Consider the following 18,593-nt stretch of genomic DNA (forward strand, 5'->3'; position numbering starts at 1 on the left):
AATAACGCTCCTTGAGTTGTCGGGTGTTCACAGTGACGAAACGTAGCTAGCTAACAGTTAACTGCTCTCCTAAGTCCATCATTGAGTAGCACAAGACAAAGCCATTGCTACGCATACTCACCTCATTAACATCAGGACAGAATTCCATTGGCCATACATCATTTTCAAGCAGTCTTGCTCCGCTACTGGTTGGACAATGTCAGACACGACGACCACGATGCCAGAGAAATAAATGTAATTTCATGTATAAAATGTCAACTTAATAATAATGAACTTTATTTGTATAGCGCTTTTCAATACAAGTGTTAAAAGGGCTTCACATCATAATAATTGTAAAAACTGTTCACAGATCAGGAGATGCTAACATGTCGCTGTTAGGGTGGGCACCAACAACACGCTCAGTTGTCTTGAACATCATTCTTTTGTTGTGGCAGTTCTCAGAGATGAGGAAGACTCAAGAGCTTAAATATAGTTAGCTCTTGAGTCTTTAAAACTCTAGCGTCAATGTCATCACCTCGGGCGAAAGTCTAATTAGCATATTAAAACATTCCTGATCAAAATCTGTCCGTTTAAGCTATCGAAATCTGTCCGTTTAAGCTATCGAAATCTGTCCGTTTAAGCTATCGAAATCTGTTGTTTAAGCTATCGAAATCTGTTGTTTAAGCTATCGAAATCTGTTGTTTAAGCTATCGAAATCTGTTGTTTAAGCTATCGAAATCTGTTGTTTAAGCTATCGAAATCTGTTGTTTAAGCTATCGAAATCTGTTGTTTAAGCTATCGAAATCTGTTGTTTAAGCTATCGAAATCTGTTGTTTAAGCTATCGAAATCTGTTGTTTAAGCTATCGAAATCTGTTGTTTAAGCTATCGAAATCTGTTGTTTAAGCTATCGAAATCTGTTGTTTAAGCTATCGAAATCTGTTGTTTAAGCTATCGAAATCTGTCTGTTTATGCTATCGAAATCTGTTGTTTATGCTATCGAAATCTGTTGTTTATGCTATCGAAATCTGTTGTTTATGCTATCGAAATCTGTTGTTTATGCTATCGAAATCTGTTGTTTATGCTATCGAAATCTGTCTGTTTAAGCTATCGAAATCTGTTGTTTAAGCTATCGAAATCTGTTGTTTAAGCTATCGAAATCTGTTGTTTAAGCTATCGAAATCTGTTGTTTATGCTATCGAAATCTGTTGTTTATGCTATCGAAATCTGTTCGTTTATGCTATCGAAATCTGTCTGTTTATGCTATCGAAATCTGTCTGTTTATGCTATCGAAATCTGTCTGTTTATGCTATCGAAATCTGTCTGTTTATGCTATCGAAATCTGTCTGTTTATGCTATCGAAATCTGTCTGTTTATGCTATCGAAATCTGTCTGTTTATGCTATCGAAATCTGTCTGTTTATGCTATCGAAATCTGTCTGTTTAAGCTATAGATATCTATGTGGGTTTTGCATGGGCTGCATCTCATGGGTTCTCCCTGACCTCTGCCTTGTTCTTGATGACAGAGGAGAAGCGGACGAGTTTTATCTCCTTGGCGTCTCGTCCTCTAGCGTCATCCCACACATATTCAGGTGACAGCAGCTTGGTGGGCTTATTCTTCACCAGGTACCAGTTCAGGTGACTCTCCTCCTGCCACACAGCCTCAACACCCACAGACTTATCCACCTAGAGGGAGGGGGGCGGGTGGAGAGGAGGAGGAAGGAGGGAGGGAGGGGTGGATATTGGGGGAGAGAGTGAGTGACTGCATGCCTGCCTGCATGCGTGCATATGTCTGTGTGTACGTCTCGGAATGCATGCCTTTCTGTCTGCATGACTGTCTGTCAGGTATGAATGTGTTGAGTGTGCTTTTTGCCTGCCTGAGTGCACGAGTGCCTACCTCCAGGTTCTCCCTGCACGTCTTGGTCAGCCTATGAACATCCTCCAGCACTCCTCCGAATATGTTGGCCTGGTAGTAGAAGTCTCCCTGGTCCTGAGGTACAGAGGCTGTGGACACGGCCCGCCGCTCGTAGGGGTACTGGCTCCGGGGGTACATGTAGAACCTGCAAGATACAAGACCATTTTGTATTGTTACTTTATTTAACCAGGAACATACCCTTACTGAGGTCACGGTAAAACTTTATTTGGATAGTCTGTAGAGCATCTACAAATGTACTATCAGTAACATTTAAACTAACTATCTACTAACCCTCACCCTAAACATAACCCTTACCCTCACCCTAAACATAACCCTTACCCTCACCCTAAACATAACCCTTACCCTCACCCTAAACATAACCCTTACCCTAAACATAACCCTTACCCTAAACATAACCCTCACCCTAAACCCTCACCCTAAACATAACCCTCACCCTAAACATAACCCTCACCCTAAACATAACCCTCCCTAAACATAACCCTCACCTAAACATAACCCTTACCTAAACATAACCCTTACCCTAAACATAACCCTTACCCTAAACATAACCCTTACCCTAAACATAACCCTCACCCTAAACATAACCCTCACCCTAAACATAACCCTCACCCTAAACATAACCCTAAACATAAACCCTAAACATAACCCTCACCCTAAACATAACCCTTACCCTCACCCTAAACATAACCCTCACCCTCACCCTAAACATAACCCTTACCCATCACCCTAAACATAACCCTTACCCTAAACATAACCCTTACCCTCCTAAACATAACCCTTACCCTAAACATAACCCTTACCCTCACCCTAAACATAACCCTAAACATAACCCTTACCCTCACCCTAAACATAACCCTAAACCCTTACCCTCACCCTAAACATAACCCTCCCTAAACATAACCCTACCCTCACCCTAAACATAACCCTTACCCTCACCCTAAACATAACCCTACCCTCACCCTAAACATAACCCTTACCCTCACCCTAAACATAACCCTTACCCTCACCCTAAACATAACCCTTACCCTCACCCTAAACATAACCCTTACCCTCACCCTAAACATAACCCTTACCCTCACCCTAAACATAACCCTTACCCTCACCCTAAACATAACCCTTACCCTCACCCTAAACATAACCCTTACCCTCACCCTAAACATAACCCTTACCCTCACCCTAAACATAACCCTTACCCTCACCCTAAACATAACCCTTACCTCACCCTAAACATAACCCTTACCCTCACCCTAAACATAACCCTTACCCTCACCCTAAACATAACCCTTACCCTCACCCTAAACATAACCCTTACCCTCACCCTAAACATAACCCTTACCCTCACCCTAAACATAACCCTTACCCTCACCCTAAACATAACCCTTACCCTCACCCTAAACATAACCCTTACCCTCACCCTAAACATAACCCTTACCCTCACCCTAAACATAACCCTTACCCTCACCCTAAACATAACCCTTACCCTCACCCTAAACATAACCCTTACCCTCACCCTAAACATAACCCTTACCCTCACCCTAAACATAACCCTTACCCTAGCCTCAACCCTTGCTTAGCAACAGATTTGTTGATGGTCAAACTACCTGTAGAGCAGATCGGAAATCTTGTTGCCACTCCGTGTCGCCTTTTCCAGACAAAGAATCGATTTCAAACTGCCTCTGAGTGATGAGCCCAGCCTAGGAGACTGTATATTAAAGGGGACAGTCTAGCGAATTCAGCAATTGTGGTTCTATCTAGCTGTGGAATTCCCAGCTGGATTTAGAGCTCTCAACATGAAAAAAAATCTGAAATAATTTAGTAGATTTGAAAACACAACCACAATTCTCGTGGTCACAGGGACGAAAGCTGAAGTTGTAAGGAGTCTGCAGACATACAAATGGTGTTTCTGCGTCACTCAGAGGACTCTGGGTAGAAAATGCTCTGTCGTCAGTTATATGAAATGGGGACTAATTTGTACTATTACTAAATATGATCATATTTCTTTTATAGTTATAAGAATGATCTTAAGGGTTGATCCACATATGTTTGTATCTACAGTTATAAGAATGATCTGAAGGGTTGTCCACATATGTTTGTATATAAAGTGCATTCGGGAATGATTCAGACCCCTTCCCTTTTTACACATTTTGTTACGTTACAGGGAAAAAAATATTTACTTTTTTCCTCTTTAAGTAACTATTAAGTGTTTAAGTAAGTATTAACAGGTGTAGACGCTGGCCCTTTAAGTAGGTAAGTAAGTAAGTATTACCAGGGGTGGATGCTGGCCCTTTAAGTAAGTAAGTATTACCAGGGGTGGATGCTGGCCCTTTAAGTAAATAAGTAAGTAAGTAAGTATTAACAGGGGTGGACGCTGGCCCTTTAAGTAAGTAGGTAAGTAAGTAAGTAAGTATTACCAGGGGTGGATGCTGGCCCTTTAAGTAAATAAGTAAGTAAGTAAGTATTAACAGGGGTGGACGCTGGCCCTTTAAGTAAGTAGGTAAGTAAGTAAGTAAGTATTACCAGGGGTGGATGCTGGCCCTTTAAGTAAGTAAGTAAGTAAGTAAGTAAGTAAGTAAGTATTACCAGGGGTGGATGCTGGCCCTTTAAGTAAGTAAGTAAGTAAGTAAGTATTACCAGGGGTGGATGCTGGCCCTTTAAGTAAGTAAGTAAGTAAGTAAGTATTACCAGGGGTGGATGCTGGCCCTTTAAGTAAGTAAGTATTACCAGGGGTGGATGCTGGCCCTTTAAGTAAGTAAGTAAGTATTACCAGGGGTGGATGCTGGCCCTTTAAGTAAATAAGTAAGTAAGTAAGTATTAACAGGGGTGGACGCTGGCCCTTTAAGTAAGTAGGTAAGTAAGTAAGTAAGTATTACCAGGGGTGGATGCTGGCCCTTTAAGTAAGTAAGTAAGTATTACCAGGGGTGGATGCTGGCCCTTTAAGTAAGTAAGTAAGTAAGTAAGTAAGTAAGTATTACCAGGGGTGGATGCTGGCCCTTTAAGTAAGTAAGTAAGTAAGTAAGTATTACCAGGGGTGGATGCTGGCCCTTTAAGTAAGTAAGTAAGTAAGTAAGTATTACCAGGGGTGGATGCTGGCCCTTTAAGTAAGTAAGTAAGTAAGTAAGTAAGTAAGGGGTGGAAGTAAGTAAGTAAGTAAGTAGGTATTACCAGGGGTGGATGCTGGTAAGTAGGTAAGTAAGTAAGTAAGTATTACCAGGGGTGGATGCTGGCCCTTTAAGTAAGTAAGTAAGTAAGTAAGTAAGTAAGTAAGTAAGTAAGTAAGTAAGTATTACCAGGGGTGGATGCTGGCCCTTTAAGTAAGTAAGTAAGTAAGTAAGTAAGTAAGTATTACCAGGGGTGGATGCTGGCCCTTTAAGTAAGTAAGTAAGTAAGTAAGTAAGTAAGTAAGTAAGTAAGTAGGTAAGTAGGTAAGTAAGTAAGTAATTATTACCAGGGGTGGATGCTGGCCCTTTAAGTAAGTAAGTAAGTAAGTAAGTAAGTAAGTATTACCAGGGGTGGATGGCGGCCCTTTAAGTAAGTATTACCAGGGGTGGATGCTGGCCCTTTAAGTAAGTAAGTAAGTAAGTAAGTATTACCAGGGGTGGATGCTGGCCCTTTAAGTAAGTAAGTAAGTAAGTAAGTATTACCAGGGGTGGATGGCGGCCACCAGTCTCCCCAGCACCTCAGACCCCACACGGCCATGGAACATCATGTCTACATCCAGGCAGAAGATGTAGTGCGCCTCCCGGTGGATGTGATCCTCAATGGCAGTCTGCTTCCAAGTAGATGGTTGGTGGATGTTCAGTAGAACTTCAAGCAATCAATCAAAGTTGATTGTCCTCAGATGTAAATTTGGTTTTCAGGCAGGGTTAAAATGATTTTAAAAAATACACAGTCCATACAATCTACTATCAACAATATTTAAACTAACTGGTATGCACTAACCCTATAGGCATAACCTCTTAACTGTAACCCTAGAAATATGTTGCCTATTATCAACAGTTGATATTTTGTTGATAGTTGGGACATCTGTAGGGAGCTACTAATACTTCTAAATTTTCACAGTTAATCATTTAATGCCAAGTTAAATAAAGGTTCGAATTTTTAATAAAATAAACTTTAGCGGACGCTCTTATCCAGATCAACTTACAGAAGCAATTAGGGTTGTGTGCCTTGCTCAAAGGCACAGACAGATTTTTAATGTAGTCGGCTTGGGGATTCAAACCAGTGACCTTTCAGTTACTGGCCCAACGCTTTTAAAACGGTAGGCTACCTGCCGCCACCTTATTATTATTATTATTATTAACTACTACTAATAATAATAATAATAAACTCATAATGTAGTAATAATATGAATAAAGTGTGACCTGGATGAGCTCCATGCGGCGGAGGGATATCTCCTGCCAGCGGTCGAACTTCGGCACTCTCACGATGCTGAGCAGCCTGCCGACACCAAGAGTCATGTTGCTAGGCACATCGCCGGGCAGGTCGGTGAACACGTAGTAGTGCACATCCAGCCCCACCTGGAATCACATTTCACTTCAATTGAAAGGGATGGAATTTGTAATGAGTTGAGTTACATTTAGTACATTTAATTGAATCTGGACCAATGAATAACATCACACGGGCAGGAGGATCTAATCCTACATCATCTGTATCTATACACACACACACACACACACACACACACAACCATTCAAAAGTTTGTGGTCACTTAGAAATGTCCTTGTTTTTAAAAGAAAAGCAAGTTTGTCTTAATATCAAATTGATCAGAAATACATTGTAAACATTGTTAATGTTGTAAATGACTATTGTTGCTGGAAACGGCAGATTTTTTTTAATGGAATACAGTGGGGAGAACTATTTGATACACTGACGATTTTGCAGGTTTTCCTACTTACAAAGCATGTAGAGGTCTGTAATTTTAATCATAGGTACACTTCAACTGTGAGACGGAATCTAAAACAAAAATCCAGAAAATCACATTGTATGATTTTTAAGTCATTAATTTGCATTTTATTGCATGACATAAGTATTTGATCACCTACCAACCAGTAAGAATTCCGTCTCTCACAGACCTGTTAGTTTCTTTCAGAAGCCCTCCTGTTCTCCACTTATTACCTGTATTAACTGAACCTGTTTGAACTCATTACCTGTATAAAAATACACCTGTCCACACACTCAATCAAGCAGACTCCAACCTCTCCACAATGGCTAAGACCAGAGGGCTGTGTAAGGACATCAGGGATAAAATTGTAGACCTGCACAAGGCTGATGATGGGCTACAGGACAATAGGCAAGCAGCTTGGCAAGAAGGCAACAACTGTTGCATGGAGGTGGAAAGATAATTATTTGGGGATGATTTTATAGAAAATCTTTGGAGGGAGCTGCAAGTCCGTATTGCCCAGCGACAGCCCCGAAAGCTGAAGGATCTGGAGATGGTCTGTATGGAGGAGTGGGCCAAAATCCCTGCTGCAGTGTGCAAACCTGGTCAAGAACTACAGGAAACGTATGAGCTCTGTACCAAATATTAAGTTCTACATAGGCCCATTATCAGCAGCCATCACTCCTGTGTTCCAATGGCATGTTGTGTTAGCTAATCCAAGTTTATCATTTTAAAAAGGCTAATTGGTCATTAGAAAACCCTTTTGCAATTATGTTAGCACTGCTGAAAACTGTTGTGGTAATTAAATAAGCAATAAAACTGTCCTTCGTAAGACCAGTTGAGTAACATTGCAAACGGGCTCTAACCAGAATAGAAAGTGGGAGGTACAACTGAGCAAGAGGACAAGTAAATTAGTGTCTAGTTTGAGAAAAAAGACACCTCACAAGTCCTCAACTTGCAGCTTCATTAAATAGTACCCGCAGAACACCAGTCTCAACGTCAACAGTGAAGAGGCAACTCTGGGATGCTGGCCTTCTAGGCAGAGGAAAAAGTCCAGTGACTTATTTTGCTTGTCTTTCTTTTTATTAGCCAGTCTGAGATACGGCTTTTTCTTTGCAACTCTGCTGTTCTGTGAAGGGAGTAGTACACAGCGTTGTACGAGATCTTCAGTTTCTTGGCAATTTCTCACATGGAATAGCCATCATAGACTGACGAGTTTCAGAAAAAAGGCCTTTCTTGCCATTCTGAGCCTGTAATCGAACCCATAAATGCTGATGCTCCAGAACCTCAACTAGTACGAGGATAGTGAGAGGACAACAGTCTGGAGAAAGCGATAAAATCACCTCAAAATTATTTGAGCTCCATCAGTCCAATGTGAGGCAAATCATTTACAAATGGAAAGCATTTAACATGACAGTAACTCGGCCTAGAAGTGGACGCCCTTCTAAAATATCCCCAAGTGACACAAAAACAATGAGAAATCAGGTAAAAGCCAACCCAAACATAACATCTCCCTTGCTGCATCTCAGGTAACTGTGCATGATTCAACAATAAGAAGAACACCGAATCCAAATGCCATTCATGGGAGTGGTGCTAGGAAGAAGCCTGAAGGTTTGTGAAAGTCATTCTCTGGACTGATGAGTCCAAAATTAACCTTTTTGTTCACAATCAACACCATGTTTGGCGACAACCCAACACTATCTACCACCAAAATAACCTAATCCCAACAGTCAAGCATGGTGCTGGGAATGTCAAGATCTGGAACTGCTGTTCCTCCTCCGGACCTGTACGACAATGAATTCCGAGGTATACCAGGAGATTCTTGAACAGACTGTCAGGCCATCAGTCAAGGAGCTAAAGCTGGGCCGAAAATGGGTCTCACAAACAAAACAGCGACAAAGCATTCAAGCAAATCTACCAAAGAATGTGTTTTGGATGTGTTTCAGGTGCTTCTACACCTGCATTGCTTGCTGTTTGGGGTTTTAGGCTGGGTTTCTGTACAGCACTTTGAGATATCAGCTGATGTACGAAGGGCTATATAAATACATTTGATTTGATCTAAATTCAATCGAGATGCTGTGGCAGGACCTGAAGCGGGCAGTTCATGGCAGACACCCCTCGAACCGAACTCAATTGGCTGAATTCTGTAATCTCTGAAAACAGATGCCAGAGACTGATTACTAGCTATAGGAGATGTTTCCTCCAAGTTATCGCTGCTAATGGAGGTGCCACAAGCTTATGACTGAAGGGGTTCATGTTTTTTTCACCCATCAAATCTGAGTTTCTGTTAAATAAACCACTTTTGTTAAACAAACATTTAAATGATCTGTCATTTACTTGGAATGTTATTACAAATTGGGGATTAGATAAGGATTTTACGTTTATTTACATTTTTTTATAGCTGAAAAATGACCAGCCCTGCAGGGTTCACATACATTCAAGCAGCACTGTGTGTAATATATATATACACACACACACACACACAGTGGGGAGAACAAGTATTTGATACACTGCCGATTTTGCAGGTTTTCCTACTTACAAAGCATGTAGAGGTCTGTAATTTTATCATAGGCACACTAACTGTGAGAGACGGAATCTAAAAAAATCCTTTAAAAAATCAGTGTGATTTTTAAGTAATTAATTTACATTTTATTGCATGACATAAGTATTTGATACATCAGAAAAGCATAACTTAATATTTGGTACAGAGATCATATGTTTCCTGTAGTTCTTGACCAGGTTTCCACACACTGCAGCAGGGATTTTGGCCCACTCCTCCATACAGACCTTCTCCAGATCCTTCAGGTTTCGGGCATGTCGCTGGGCAATACAGACTTTCAGCTCCCTCCAAAGATTTTCTTTTGGGTTCAGGTCTGGAGACTGGCTAGGCCACTCCAGGATCTTGAGATGCTTCTTATGGAGCCACTCCTTAGTTGCCCTAGCTGTGTGTTTTGGGTAGTTGTCATGCTGGAAGACCCAGCCACAACCCATCTTCAATGTTCTTACTGAGGGAAGGAGGTTGTTGGCCAAGATCTCGCAATACATGGCCCCATCCATCCTCCCCTCAATACGGTGCAGTCGTCCTGTCCCCTTTGCAGAAATGCATCCCCAAAGAATGATGTTTCCACCTCCATGCTTCACGGTTGGGATGGTGTTCTTGGGGTTGTACTCATCCTTCTTCTTCCTCCAAACACAGCAAGTGGAGTTTAGACCAAAAAGCTCTATTTTTGTCTCATCAGACCACATGACCTTCTCCCATTCCTCCTCTGGATCATCCAGATGGACATTGGCAAACTTCAGACGGGCCTAGAAATGCGCCTGCTTGAGCAGGGCGACCTTGTGAGCGCTGCAGGATTTTAATCCATGACGGTGTAGAGTGTTACTAATGGTTTTCTTTGAGACTGTGGTCCCAGCTCTCTTCAGGTCATTGACCAGGTCCTGCTGTGTAGTTCTGGGCTGATCCCTCACCTTCCTCATGATCATTGATGCCCCACAAGGTGAGATCTTGCATGGAGCCCCAGACAGAGGGTGATTGACCGTCAACTTAACCTTCTTACATTTTCTAATAATTGCGCCAACAGTTGTTGCCTTCTCACCAAGCTGCTTGCCTATTGTCCTGTAGCCAATCCCAGCCTTGTGCAGGTCTATAATTTTACCCCTGATGTCCTTACACAGCTCTCTGGTCTTGGCCATTGTGGAGAGGTTGGAGTCTGTTTGATTGAGTATGTGGACAGATGTCTTTTATACAGGTAACGAGTTCAAACAGGTGCAGTTAATACAGGTAATGAGTGGAGAACAGGAGGGCTTCTTAAAGAAAAACTAACAGGTCTGTGAGAGCCGAAATTCTTACTGGTTGGTAGGTGATCAAATACTTATGTCATGCAATAAAATGCGAATTAATTACTTAAATCATACAATGTGATTTTCTGGATTTTTGTTTTATATTCCGTCTCTCACGGTTGAAGTGTACCTATGATGAAAATTACAGACCTCTACATGCTTTGTAAGTAGGAAAACCTGCAAAATCGGCAGTGTATCAACTACTTGTTCTCCCCACTGTATAAACACACACACACACACACACATTGTTATCCCTGGACCTTCTTTATATTATACCAGTCAATCCATTTGATAGATAGTTCTGGATCCTCACCATGAAGTGCTTCTCAGATGACTCTAAGAAGTCACGGAGAAAACGAGTGTATCTGTAAGAAAGAATAGAGATGAAAAACATACAGTGCCAGTCAAAGGTTTGGACACACCTACTCTTTATTTGTACTATTTTCTACATTGTAGAATAATAGTGAAGACATCAAAACTATAAAATAACACATATGGAATCATGTAGTAACCAAAAACATTCCCAGGACATCGACATATCTGATATTGGCAGAAAGCTTAAATTCTTGTTAATCTATCTGCACTGTCCAATATACAGTAGCTATTACAGTGAAAGAATACCATGCTATTGTTTGAGGAAAGTGCACACTAATGAACTTGAAAAGTTATTAATAAACCAATTATGCACATTTGGGCAGTCTTGATACAACAATGTGAACAGAAATACAATGGTTCATTTGATCAGTCTAAAACTTTGCACACACACACTGCTGCCATCTAGTGGCAAATGTAAAATATTACATATTTGGATTTGTTTAACCCTTTTTTTGTTAATACATGATTCCACGTGTTATTTCATAGTTTTGATGTTGTCACCATTATTCTACAATGTAGAAAACAGTACAAATAAAGAAAAACCCTTGAATGAGTAAGGCTATCCTAACTTTTGACTGGTACTGTACATCTATGTGAAATGACAGAACTAAAATTACTATATCTTCAATGATGGATTTTTAAAAAAAACAGACAGAAAACAATTAGGTGAAACATTCAGGTTGTCAATAATGAATCATGTGAAACGTTCAGGTAGGACAAGCAAGCGTACCTGCAGGGGGAAATGTGTATGTAAAAAACACAGCTAGAGACAGACTGCATTCTTGTGACATGAGATGGCCTTATTCGGAAATATGAATTCCATGTTGAGTTGTAGTGTGTGTCCCAAACATGAACCTATTCTCTATATAGGACTCAGGTCAAAAGTAGTGCACTACATAAGGAATAAGATGCCAGTTGAGACACAATCATAATCCCCACTTGCGAACAGTTTGAAAAATGCAGACAGGCAACATAAATGAGGCTATGATGTAGATAACATCAACCAAAGATATTAACACATGAGGTGAATGCATGTGGGGAGGTGCATGGTGAATGCATGTGGGGAGGTGCATGGTGAATGCATGTGGGGAGGTGCATGGTGAATGCATGTGGAGAGGTGCATGGTGAATGCATGTGGAGAGGTGCATGGTGAATGCATGTGGGGAGGTGCATGGTGAATGCATGTGGGGAGGTGCATGGTGAATGCATGTGGAGAGGTGCATGGTGAATGCATGTGGGGAGGTGCATGGTGAATGCATGTGGGGAGGTGCATGGTGAATGCATGTGGGGAGGTGCATGGTGAATGCATGTGGAGAGGTGCATGGTGAATGCATGTGGGGAGGTGCATGGTGAATGCATGTGGGGAGGTGCATGGTGAATGCATGTGGGGAGGTGCATGGTGAATGCATGTGGGGAGGTGCATGGTGAATGCATGTGGGGAGGTGCATGGTGAATGCATGTGGGGAGGTGCATGGTGAATGCATGTGGGGAGGTGCATGGTGAATGCATGTGGGGAGGTGCATGGTGAATGCATGTGGAGAGGTGCATGGTGAATGCATGTGGAGAGGTGCATGGTGAATGCATGTGGAGAGGTGCATGGTGAATGCATGTGGAGAGGTGCATGGTGAATGCATGTGGAGAGGTGCATGGTGAATGCATGTGGAGAGGTGCATGGTGAATGCATGTGGAGAGGTGCATGGTGAATGCATGTGGAGAGGTGCATGGTGAATGCATGTGGAGAGGTGCATGGTGAATGCATGTGGAGAGGTGCATGGTGAATGCATGTGGAGAGGTGCATGGTGAACGCATGTGGAGAGGTGCATGGTGAATGCATGTGGGGAGGTGCATGGTGAATGCATGTGGGAGGTGCATGGTGAATGCATGTGGGGAGGTGCATGGTGAACGCATGGGGAGGTGCATGGTGAACGCATGTGGGGAGGTGCATGGTGAACGCATGTGGGGAGGTGCATGGTGAACGCATGTGGGGAGGTGCATGGTGAATGCATGTGGAGAGGGGCATGGTGAATGCATGTGGAGAGGTGCATGGTGAATGCATGTGGAGAGGTGCATGGTGAATGCATGTGGAGAGGTGCATGGTGAACGCATGTGGAGAGGTGCATGGTGAACGCATGTGGAGAGGTGCATGGTGAACACTTGTGGATAGATGCATGGTGAACACTTGTGGATGGGTGCATGCTTGTGTTAGTGGCAGCAGTCTTGACATTTCTTGTAGGTGATACATACACACATAGGAAGTCTTGTAAACATTGCCTTGGCAACAGGTTTCTACACATGGAATCTGTGACTTACTTCCCTACAGCAAACACAGTGGTAGCAATGGTGAGGGTGTGGGACCTGAAGGCCTCGTCTATGACCAGGGGGTCGAAGGTCCCCTCCCAGACTATAGGAGCCAGCCATGGGGTTACAGTCAGCACGTCAGTCCTCCTGAATAGTAGTAATAATAATAACAACAACAATAATAACAATAACAGTAATAATAACTAGAATATTACATTTCCTGAAGAAACTGTGCGCTTACTACCTTGTTTTAAAGTATTTATGGATTTGCAATAAGTTATAGTGGTGGTAGTGACTGCAGTAGAAATGATAGTTGAAAAAGTAGGTTAATGAAAACATTAATTGATTGATTGATTGATTGATTGGTTGGTTGGTTGATAAGAAATTATAGCCTGAACATGTGAAAGTTGGTTTGGTGTCTAGCTTCCCAGTTTAAGAGTGACAATTATTGATGGTGGGTTTATATGCTAATTTACGCACATTTAAATAGTTATAATTATATCGTTTTGAAAATGTTGAAATGGCAGCAAATCAAATCAAATTTTATTTGTCACATACACATGGTTAGCAGATGTTAATGCGAGTGTAGCGAAATGCTTGTGCTTCTAGTTCCGACAATGCAGTAATAACCAACAAGTAATCTAGCTAACACTTCCAAAACTACTACCTTACAGACACAAGTGTAAGGGGATAAAGAATATGTACATAAAGATATATGAATGAGTGATGGTACAGAGTGGCATAGGCAAGATACAGTAGATGGTATCGAGTGCAGGATATACATATGAGATGAGTATGTAAACAAAGTGGCATAGTTAAAGTGGCTTGTGATAAATGTATTACATAAAGATGCAGTAGATGATAGAGTACAGTATATACGTATACATATGAGATTAATAATGTAGGTTATGTAAACATTATATTAGGTAGCATTGTTTAAAGTGGCTAGTGATATATTTTACATCATTTCCCATCAATTCCCATTATTAAAGTGGCTGGAGTTGAGTCAGTGCGTTGGCAGCAGCCACTCAATGTTACTGGTGGCTGTTTAACAGTCCGATGGCCTTGAGATAGAAGCTGTTTTTCAGTCTGTGATGCGTTGTGCAGACCTCACTACCCTCTGGAGAGCCTTACGGTTGTGGGCAGAGCAGTTTCCGTACCAGGCGGTGAAACAAGCCCGACAGAATGCTCTCGATTGTGCATCTGTAGAAGTTTGTGAGTGCTTTTGGTGACAAGCCGAATTTCTTCAGCCTCCTGAGGTTGAAGAGGCGCTGCTGCGCCTTCTTCACGATGCTGTCTGTGTGGGTGGACCAATTCAGTTTGTCTGTGATGTGTACGCCGAGGAGCTTAAAACTTACTACCCTCTCCACTACTGTTCCATCGATGTGGATAGGGGGGGTGTTCCCTCTGCTGTTTCCTGAAGTCCACAATCATCTCCTTAGTTTTGTTGACAATGAGTGTGAGGTTATTTTCCTGACACCACACTCCGAGCGCCCTCACCTCCTCCCTGTAGGCAGTCTCGTCGTTGTTGGTAATCAAGCCTACCACTGTTGTGTCGTCCGCAAACTTGATGATTGAGTTGGAGGCGTGCGTGGCCACGCAGTCGTGGGTGAACAGGGAGTACAGGAGAGGGGTCAGAACGCACCCTTGTGGGGCCCCAGTGTTGAGGATCAGCGGGGTGGAGATGTTGTTGCCTACCCTCACCACCTGGGGGCGGCCCGTCAGGAAGTCCAGTACCCAGTTGCACAGGGCGGGGTCGAGACCCAGGGTCTCGAGCTTGATGACGAGCTTGGAGGGCACTATGGTGTTAAATGCCGAGCTGTAGTCGATAAACAGTATTCTCACATAGGTATTCCTCTTGTCCAGATGGGTTAGGGCAGTGTGCAGTGTGGTTGAGATTGCATCGTCTGTGGACCTATTTGGGCGGTAAGCAAATTGGAGTGGGTCTAGGGTGTCAGGTAGGGTGGAGGTGAAGTAGCATTCAAAATGTCTACCACTGTGTTATGTTTAGCATTGAATCCATGAAATGACAATAATTTATTAAAATGTACATTGTTTATAATATTTAAAGGTTAGGATAGCCTGGATATTTTAAAGTTGGTCTTGTAGCTTAAAAATGGCCAATGAGCATTTTAAATGGTTATATTTGAAAAGGTATAGATAGATGGAACGCCTGAACAGTTCAAGAGTTACCATTACCAGCGGGTTATTGAATGCAAATCTGAAGTTTGTTTGGAGCTTTTGGAGGTAGAAAAATCTCATGCTTGATGTTTAGGTGGAGACTGGTTGAGCTGCTCAGTTAGATTGTATGGACAAAAACAAATTGCCAGTTTCCCAGCTTCAGATAATAACACATTCTTGACCAGGAACGGATGTCGCATTATCAACAGCCACGGCCTGTTCACCCCGTTATCATCCAGAAGGCGAGGTCAGTACAGATGCATCAAAGCTGGGACCGAGAGACTGGCAAGGCCATCAGACTGTTAAATAGCCATCACTAGTCGGCATCCATCCAGTACCCTGCCCTGAACAAAGTCACTGTCCAGCTACCACCCAGTTAAACACTGCACCTTAGAACAGGGTTCCACAACTCGTGGTCCATGGGCCGAATTTGGCCCGCAGGTTCTGACAAAAATAAATAAATTATTTTTTACTTTCATTTGACATAAAATACTGTAAAAAAATTTTTTTTTTTTAAAACAGGAAATCAGCTCGAAGTGATTTTAATTTAAGAAATCTGATCCCAGGTATTCCCATGCTTTAAACCTGTTGGGGCTAGGGGCACAAGGAGTTCCCTAAAGGGAACACCCCCTCCCATTCAGCTGAAAAAAATATTATTTCGAAATATTTAACTTTCACACATTAACAAGTCCAATACAGCAAAACATCTTGTTAATCTACCCATCGTGTCTGATTAAAATGTTTTACAGCGAAAACAACATGTATTTATGTTAGATGACTACCAAATTCAGGCCAGCATTCAATCCTCAAAAAGCACTAGCAATTCCTCCAGACAAACTCAGGTCGTAGAAACAAGTCAAATGATGTATGCAATCCATATTTAGGATGTTTTAAACATTAATCAGCAATAAGATTCCAACCGGAGAATTTTATTGTCTGAAGAAATGCATTGGAACGCAAGACTCTCTTGTGACCGCACGCAATGAGACCGAGGCTTTCTGCCAGACCGCCCACTCAAAGAGCTATGAGCCCCTCCTTTATAGTTTAATCATACAACCAGAATCTAAAGACGGTGACATCTTGTGGAAGCCCTAGGAAGTGCATGCTCATCCATATCTAAGATGGACATCAAATGGCACTGTTTTCAAAATTGAGTTCTCACTTCCTGTTTGGATTTCTTCCCAGGTTTTTGTCTGGCATGAGTTCTGTTATACTCAGATATAATTCAAACAGTTTTAGAAACTTCAGTGTTTTCTATCCACTAGTAATAATATGCATATATTCCCATCTGGGAAAGAGTAGGAGGCAGTTTACTCTGGGCACGCCTTTCATCCAAAAATGAAAATGCTGCCCCCTAGCCCCAACAGGTTTTAATAAAGAGACACGTGATTGTATGTAAGCAAGGTTTGAAATTGTGTTTTAGTCAAACATGATATCTGCTTGGGCTTCTTGCAGTCAATTTGCAGTCTACAAATTATTTATTCCTCAGAAATCTACACACAATACCATATAATGACAAAGCAAAAACATTGTTTTTTTAATGTATAAAAAATATATAAAACAGAAATATGTAATTTACATAATTATTCAGACCCTTGGCTATAAGACTCGAAATTGAGCTCAGGTGCATCCTGTTTCCATTGATCATCCTTGAGTTGTTTCTACAACTTGATTGGAGTCCACCTGTGGTAAATTCAATTGATTGGACATGATTTGGAAAGGCACACAACTGTCTATATAAGGTCCCACAGTTGACAGTGCATGTCAGAGCAGAAACCAAGCCATGAGATCGAAGTAAGTGTCCGTAGAGCTCCAAGAAAGGATTGTGTAAAAGGCAAAGATCTGGGGAAGGGTACCAAAAAATGTCTGCAGCATTGAAGGTGCCGAAGAACACAATGGCCGCATTCTTAAATGGAAGCAGTTGGGAACCGCCAAGACTCTTCCTAGAGCTGGCCGCTCGGCCAAGCTGAGCAATAGGGGGAGAAGGGCCTTGGTTAGGGAGGTGACCAAGAACACGATGGTCACTCTGACAGAGCTCCAGAGTTCCTTTGTGGAGATGAGAGAACCTTCCAGAAGGACAACCATCTCTGCTGCACTCCACCAATCAGGCCTTTATGGTAGAGTGGCCAGAAGGAAGCCACTCCTCAGTAAAAGGCACATGACAAACCGCTTGGAGTTTGACAAAAAGACTGACCAGATTCTCTGGTCTGATGAAGCAAAGATGGAAGATCTTTGGCCTGAATGCAAAGAGTCACATCTGGAGGAAACCAGGTACCGCTCATCACCTGGCCAATACCATCTCTACGGTGAAGCACGGTGGTGGCAGCATCATGCTGTGGGGATGTTTTCAGCAGCAGGGACTGGGAGACTAGTCAGGATCGGGGGAAAGATGAACGCTTTCATCCTTGATGAAAACTTGCTCCAGAGCGCTCAGGACCTCAGACTGGGGCTTACCTTCCAACAGGACAATGACCCTAAGCACATTTTTTATTTTACCTTTATTTTACCTAGACAAGTCAGTTAAGAACAAATTCTTATTTACAATGACAGCCTATGAACAGTGCCTTGTTCAGGGTCAGAATGACAGGTTTTTACCTTGTCTGCTCTGGGATTCGATCTAGCAACCTTTCGGTTACTGGCCCAACACTAACCACTAGGCTACCTGTCGCCCCCATAGGCAAGATAATGCAGGAGTGGCTTCGAGATGAGTCTCTGAATGTCCTTGAGTTGCCCAGCCAGAGCCCGGACTTGAACCCGATCAAACATTACTGGAGAGATGAAAAAAGTGAAGGGTTCTGAATACTTTCTGAATGCACTATATATACAGTCATGTGATAAAGTAACTACACCCCTGGAAAGTGGTGTTGTTTTTTTTACATATTCCAAGCAATTTGAAGTACATCATTCCACCGTCTGATGGATCATCTATAAATTGAGAAGATTCCAGACCACACGCAATCTACCTAGGACAGGTCATCCTACCAAATTCAGCCCCAGAGCTGACCGAAAGATGCTCACCGTAGTCTCCAAGAAACCCAGGGTAGCATTAAGTGATCTATAGACATCTCTTGCCACAATCAATGTCGAGTCAACTGTCAGAAAGAGACT

At 42.3% G+C, this 18,593-nt stretch overlaps 1 protein-coding gene across 3 annotated transcripts in view; it reads right to left on the bottom strand.

Annotated features, from left to right (window-relative positions):
* Nucleotides 1–247: 247 nt before the first annotated feature.
* LOC118384900 (globoside alpha-1,3-N-acetylgalactosaminyltransferase 1-like) overlaps nt 248–18,593 on the bottom strand; it is a 47,186-nt gene continuing 28,840 nt past the window's right edge. For all 3 annotated transcript variants that reach the window (XM_052520506.1, XM_052520505.1, XM_052520504.1), the window contains 6 exons: nt 13,317–13,451; nt 10,945–10,996; nt 6,274–6,429; nt 5,554–5,678; nt 1,874–2,036; nt 248–1,662 (listed from right to left, as the gene is read on the bottom strand). In XM_052520506.1, the coding sequence (XP_052376466.1) occupies nt 1,462–1,662; nt 1,874–2,036; nt 5,554–5,678; nt 6,274–6,429; nt 10,945–10,996; nt 13,317–13,451 (832 nt within the window). In that variant the 3' untranslated portion in view covers nt 248–1,461. The remainder of the gene's footprint in view (nt 1,663–1,873; nt 2,037–5,553; nt 5,679–6,273; nt 6,430–10,944; nt 10,997–13,316; nt 13,452–18,593) is intronic.

Source organism: Oncorhynchus keta, chromosome 6 (assembly GCF_023373465.1).
Source record: "Oncorhynchus keta strain PuntledgeMale-10-30-2019 chromosome 6, Oket_V2, whole genome shotgun sequence".
NCBI classification, from domain to species: domain Eukaryota; kingdom Metazoa; phylum Chordata; class Actinopteri; order Salmoniformes; family Salmonidae; genus Oncorhynchus; species Oncorhynchus keta.